At 38.8% G+C, this 6,974-nt stretch overlaps 1 protein-coding gene across 1 annotated transcript; it reads right to left on the bottom strand.

Moving 5' to 3' along the window:
* Positions 1-5,470: 5,470 nt before the first annotated feature.
* Positions 5,471-6,290, bottom strand: LOC110208665 (uncharacterized). Its single transcript, XM_078156753.1, is given in 2 exon segments — positions 5,471-5,901; positions 5,904-6,290. Coding segments are annotated over 2 exon segments (660 nt in total). The 5' UTR covers positions 6,247-6,290; the 3' UTR covers positions 5,471-5,584.
* Positions 6,291-6,974: the final 684 nt, after the last annotated feature.

Below are 6,974 nucleotides of genomic sequence, written 5' to 3'. Positions count from 1 at the left end.
AGAAGAGCTTGAGATTATTGAAAGCACTGCACAATTTTCCTACTGTGATCCAACCTGATCTCATCCTATTTGATTCTGGAGTTCAAGTCATTGTCCATTAGCAGGACCTGTGCAAGATATACTTATTGACTGTTCAGGTCTTTAGGCAGTCCATTCAATTTCATAATCCAGTCTGGATAATACGTGTAATAATTTGTTCATGAGAACTCTTATTAAGAAAGATATTATTGAGGACGTGTATGGCCAGAAAGAGAAGCTGGCTAATCATGTAGTGAGACTAAGGGATGACAGGTAGACACATAACTAAAATGGTATCTATTAAACTAAAAGAATCAGAGGAAAGCTTCAAGCATGTTGCTAATGCCTTTGTGGAGTGTATATGGAAGAAGATACGTAAGAATTGCACAGTATTACAAAAGACGGGTGGTATATAAGCTGTACAAATGAGGGATAAAGATATATTTTACCTAAAGATTAGCAAAATATTTAAAAAATCTCACCTAAAATCTTTATGGTTAACTTAGAGAGAAGGGAAATATATGCTAAAACATTTAGATGGACTCAGAACTGTCTGAAAGGCCAGACCCAAAGAATAGTCATTTATATCAATTTGGAGGGAGATGTCTAATACAGTATCCCAGGGATTTGTCCTTTGACTTTGTGCTGCTTTACATTTTTTATCAATGACTTAGATCAGGGGTTTGCAAATTAAAGTTCCCTGGGCTAAATCTAGCCCATGGTTTGTTTTTTTGTTTTGTTTTGTTTTGTTTTGTTTTGTTTTATGACCCAAGAGCTAAGAATGGCTTTTCACATTTTTTTATTGCTAATTTATTTATTTTTAGTTTTCAACATTCACTTCTACAAGATTTTGACTTCCAAATTTTCTCCCCATCTCATCCCTCCCCCACCCCAAGATGGCATGCATTCTGAATACCCCTAATCTGCCCTCCCTTCCATCTCCCCCCCACCCTTCTCTTATCCCCTTCCCCTTCAATTTTCCTGTTGGGCATTTACATTTTTAAATAAAGCTAAAATGCAAAACTCATACCTAGCTCATGGGTCATACAGAAACAGACTGTGGATTGAATTTGGCCCCACAGGTCATTGTTTGCTCTCCCTATCTTAGATAAACGTATAGATGGCATGCTTATAAAATGTTCATGTTGGGGCAACAAGTTGGCGCAGTGGATAGAGCACCTCCTGAAGTCAGGAGGACCTGAGTTCAAATTGGGCTTCAGATTAAACACTTGACACTTACTACTGTGTGACCCTGGGCAAGTCACTTAACCCCAATTGCCTAAAAAAAAAAATGTTCATATGACAGAAGTCTAGGAGGAATAAAGATCATGTTAAGTAACAGAATCAGGATCCAAAAAGATTCTTGAGAGATTAAAAATTGGGTTGAATCTTTTAAATTGGCAAATAATGGGAACAAATATAAAAGCATATTTTGTCCTTGTTCAGTTGTGTCCAACTATTCATGACCCCATTTGGGGATTTCTTAGCAAAGATACAGGAATGATTTGCCATTTCCTTCTCCAGCTTATTTTACGGATGAAGAAACTGAGGCAAAAACTGAGGTAAAGTGACTTGCTGAGTCATACTGCTAGTGTTTGAGGCTAGATTTGAAATTGGGAAGATGAGTCTTCCTTACTCTAGGCCCAGCACTCTATCCACCGCGATACCTAGCTGCTCCATAAAGCCATATATTCAGGTTTAAAAATCAATTTAATAAGTGTAATACCAAAAAGAAGTGGATGTATAGAAATTTATCTCAAAAAGATGTGGGGGCTATAGTACAATGAGATTTTAAAGTCATTCACAGCATATCACAGCAACAAGCTAAAAAGTACATACAATAGTAGGCTATGGTAAGAGTGATTTAGTGTCTAGACCTATGGAGGTAACAGTGCCACTACTTTCCTTTGATCAGGCCACATTTGTATGGTTGTGGTTAGTTCTGACTGCCAAATTTTGGAAAGGATGTTGTTGAGCTGTAGAACAGCAAGAAGAGAACATCGAAGTGGTTAGAGAGCTTTAAAATTATGCATTATAAGGATCCATTTAAAGAATTGGGGATATCCCTCCTGGAATAGAGAATGCTTAAGAGATGGTACCTGTCTTCAAGTATTTGAGTGGCTATCAAGAGAAAGAGGGATTAGATTTGGTTTGTTCGGTCCCAGGGAAAGAACTAGGAGCAGTGGGTGTAAATAACACACAGACACATTTTAGGCTCACTACAAGAAACGTCTTCCTAACAATGCGCTGTCTGAAGGGAGAACATACTGCTTAGAAAGGTGCTAGATTACAGTCACTGATTGGATAACCCTATGTCAGATAGGTTGTAAAGGGGATTGTGGCTCAGATAGTTACATTCATAGGTCTAGACCTTTGAGCTCCCTTTTATCTCTAATGTTCTGTGATTATATAAAGATCATAATTCTGCTGAATTATTGAAAAATATAGTTCCTGTAATCTGAGTTTCCTCTAGTGAATACTGACTTATTCAGCAAATCCTGGAATGGTAGAATGAGTTGCATCCCTTCTAGAAGTTTAAAGTGATCTGTGACAGAAAGAAAAGGTGCATTACTGAATGCTGGATAGCAAATTTATGGGACATACTAACCATAGACATGCTATTGTCTGAAAAATATAAATATGTGAGCTGAAATGAGTATGTGGATGTTTATCCATGGCATGTTGCTGTAGGAAATTAAAAATATGTAGGTTAAAATGGCCCTTGATGCCACTATTGGAATATTAATGATAGGCCATTGGTCTGACTTATGACATCTCTTCTATTCTTATGCTAAGGGAGCCAAAATGTCAAAATGTAGTAAAATGTCTCTTTAAAAAGATACATAGAACTTATCTATGTACTTTGTGTGGTTGATTGCTCAGGGTGTCTTAGAATTAAATTGCAATGTAAAATACAAAAACTTTTTAATGGTTGCATTTAAAATATGAATCTCTTAATCCTGTGTCATTTTTTTTTCCTCATGAAAAACCTGGTTTTCATCCTATTGCATGCCAATTCCCATAGATATGGAAAGAAAATGAAACGAGCAACAATAACCAAGGCAGCTGAAATGGATTAAGCTATAATTCATAAAGTTACACATAAAAGAGCCAGGGCACTGAAAAGGAATAAACTTGTCTTTCTTGTTAGTAAAACTGGATAGCAGCGGTCTTCCCAACTTGCCTCCCAGACTTCCTTTTCTATGTTCCCTTTTCCTACTTGCCAGGGCAAAATGAAATGCAGCCTTTGTGAAGTGATTCCCTAGTTCTTCCATTTTCCCCAAGACCTAAGGGTTCTATAAAATCTAACTTTTTTCTTTCTGCAGCCTTTCTGAGGGACCCACAATATTTAGCCAAGCACCAAACTACTCTGTTACTGTGCAGTTGTGATGATGAGATGATTTCTTCTAGCAGGAAAATGAATGGGATGGCCTTGTTTGAAAGGCTTTAAAGCTTTCGTTGCACTCAGTACAAGCATTTGTGGTCACTTCCTCTGATCCAGCTAATAGAGCTTGAAGACAATGACTCAGGTTTTGCTGGGTGAGTGAATTATTTCCAAAATGTTGGGAAGTCAATGCCTGTGTGTGACTTCAATATTTAAAATCAACATTTCTTTCAAATCACATGCTGCTCCTTTGCTTTTTGGGAAACGCTTCCCTGAATGTGAATTTAGGCCTCACATCTCCTTTTGATGCAGGTGGAGCAGCATTATGATTTTTCTCCCTTACATAGGTGAGGTAACCTGTGGTACAGGGAAGGTAAGGCCTTGGCCAATGACACACAGCTAGTTCATGGCTGCATCAAGATCTTACAAATACAGTTCCAATTTTCTTTCCATAAGACCACCTGTCTTCTCAAGAACCTGAGAACATTCAACATCTGTCCAAAAGAATGAGCTCTTTCTTTCTTAACTAATCAGAGTAAAACTTAAACTAAATGGAACCTGAATCTAAAAGTTTTTTCTTTAATCCAAAAGTTTCTTTTGGTTTCATTTTGTTCTCTTTATCTAAATATTCTGTCAAAGATTTTTTGTGGTAAGAATAATTGATTAAAAATTTTTTTTAAAATTTGAGGAAACACTAAGGGTCTTCTGGACTCCAAGTCTTGTCATTCCAACTATTAACTTCTCTACTAAACTCCTATCATTTCAAGTATAAAAACAAAAACAAACAAACAAAAAACCCAAATCCCAGTCTCCCTATTCAGAGAACAGGAGAAAGAGAAAGAGAGAGAACATATATGACAGGTGCTCAAGGAAATTGGCATCTTCCTTCCTGTATAGTGCCATTGCTGGCATAGGAACAAATCTAAAGGGATCAGCTCTCAATACTTCACGTGATTTGTATTAATTTCATTCTTCAGAAGGAGGTGGCGGTGGCACAGCCCCCTGCTGTTTTGGTATCATAAGCATATTATCCCCTTCACAATTTCAGCATTTGTGGTTGGATGCTATTGTTGGATGCACTGAGCAGCAGAGGTTTGCTGTCGAGCACGGATGGTGAAAACAGATAAGAAAAATAAACTTAAAGATAAGATGCCAATCATTTCAAAAGATGACTTTCACTTTATGAAGAGAAGATGACAGTAGAGGTCTCATTCTCCCGTTATTTTAGAACTCTGCTTTCTAGTCCTGGAACACCAGTTGAAGAAATTAGGAAAATAAGTTTCCTGGCTTTCCTCTGTAATCCATTAAATAGAATCTTTGATAGCATATTTACTGTGTACACACACATCCCTCCCTCTACTTTCAGTAGTACAAATTGAGAAATAAAAAATCTAAATTAATACATCCTTTTGTGGATGAAGGGCTGGGAAAGAAAAACCTTTGGAGGGGGTGGTAGTATCTTAAGAAATCTGAGCAGGCAGCTTTGCCTGTCTCTTCATGTAGTAAAGATTTTAATGCTTTTAAACCATTGGGTGCCTAAATTATGGGTTAATTAACAAGTTATCTGCGTATCATATTTTTTCTGAGTCACTTTGCATATATTTACAATATGACAATTCATTCTCGTGTTGTCCTGCAGAGTACAGCAGAGAAGCAGCTGAAAAACAAATCCTACCCTTCTCTCCACCTTTTAAACCAAATAGGAATATGTAAGCAAATGAATTGGAAAGTAGAACTGAGTCTGAAAAAGGGAAAAAATATTGTCATATACAGCATGTTATAAAATCTTGTAGATTAACATTTTTAAGATGCTTTATGTAGCTCTTAAGGTCAGATATGTATTTATGAGCAAGAAGAAAGAGTGTAGTGCAGTCATTTTGCCAGAATTGGTAGGGCTAAATGTCTTTTTTTTTTTTTTTGAAGAGCTATTTCTGAAACAGGACAGAAACAATTTTCAAATCAAATTGTTTTTGCTATTTCTTTTTTGGTTTGAGAGTTTGTTCTCCTAAAAATTTTTATATTTGTAAAATTTAACTTGCTATCTGTTTTGACCGAAATACTTTTTTTTCTTATGACTCACCATTTTCCTTATTTGTACAAAATAGTGAATAGAATAATCATACCCTGACTGGGAAAAAATGGTAGTTTAGGGTTTAAACAAGTCCTTCTGTCCTGAAGCATCTATTTTGAAGGCTTGGGACTAGCAGCTTTAGCCACAGCATCTTTGGGTTTGGACTCAGCAGGCTTAGCAGCCTTGGAATCACTGGGCTTTGTGGCCTTGGGATCAGACTTGACTGCCATGGGATCAGACTTGGCGACCTTGGCTTCAGATTTGCTGGCTTTGGGGCCAGATTTGGTAGCCTTGGGATCAGACTTACTGACCTTGGTGGCAGACTTGGCAGCCTTGGGGTCAGTAGGCTTGGCAGCCTTGGTAGCCTTGGGGTCAGTGGACTTGGCAGCCTTGGGGTCAGCAGTTCTGGCAACCTTAGAGTCAGGCCTGGCCGTTTGATGCCGACTCTAGGGCCTGGAAGCTTGGTGGCCATCTTATGTCCAGCATGCCGGGCACTGGCCTTGGGGAGGTTGGGCCTGAGGAGCTTGGCCTTGGAGGCCTTGGTGCTCAGGGCCTTGATGGCCTCTGCTCGTGCTTTGATGGCTTTGGTGTTGTTGGCCTGCATCTTCTTCAGCCCCTTCTTGTTGTGTTTCTTGGCAAAGTGCATGTTTCTCAGAAACTTGGGGTCAGCCCCTTTCAGAGACTCGTATCTCTGTGACCTAGGTTTCTTTCTGCCATTTCTGTGCCATTTTCGTGATTGGTTATGGGTGGTATGGTTCTTGGACTTAGCCATCTTTACACTGCAGCCTGCGCTAACAGGCACTCCACCGACCAGAAGAGGCCCTTGACTGAAATCTTAATCAGCATGCATTTATGCCTGACATTAATCTAGGTGCTGGGAGTACAAAACAAAAGTGAAACCATCCCTCCCTCAAGGAGCTTACGTGGAAGGGCCTTTGAGAATCTAGTCTGATCACTTCATTTTAGAAATAAGGAAACAGGCTTACAAAGGTCATGTTCAAGGTTATATAACAAGCTAGAGATAGTAATATTAGCTAGGGGTTAGAAATATTAACTAGGGATAGTAATATTAGCACTGTCTTCTTGTTATGCCTGTCTGGGCACTCTCCCTTCCACACTGGGGTCCTGAATGCTGAAAATTTGTCTATAATTAGCCACAGCAAGAACCAGAGACCTGGTCACAGGGGAAAGCCCAAGAAAAGTTCAGGGTGGGATTTCCAGGGCCCGTACCCATCAGTTCTCTGTCTCCTAACTGAGAAATCTTTGCTGCAGTGTTTCATAACTACCTTGTGGTGTTTTTTTTTCTTCCCTGATATCCTCCCCTGTCACAATGCGCTCCCTGCTTTAGGGGTGACAACTCCATCATGTGACTGTGGCTTGTGATTCTCCTTCTGTTCCCATGTTGAAGCACTTTCATATTCCTCCCTCTTTTTTTTTTCCTAAGTCACATTTCTAGGATATTTTTCTTCTCAGTATCTATTGTTAGGTTTCTTCTCTAAG

Source organism: Phascolarctos cinereus, unplaced genomic scaffold (assembly GCF_003287225.1).
Source record: "Phascolarctos cinereus isolate Bilbo 61053 unplaced genomic scaffold, phaCin_HiC Scaffold_5;HRSCAF=322, whole genome shotgun sequence".
Lineage (NCBI taxonomy): Eukaryota > Metazoa > Chordata > Mammalia > Diprotodontia > Phascolarctidae > Phascolarctos > Phascolarctos cinereus.
This window is presented reverse-complemented; position numbering and strand designations above follow the sequence as displayed.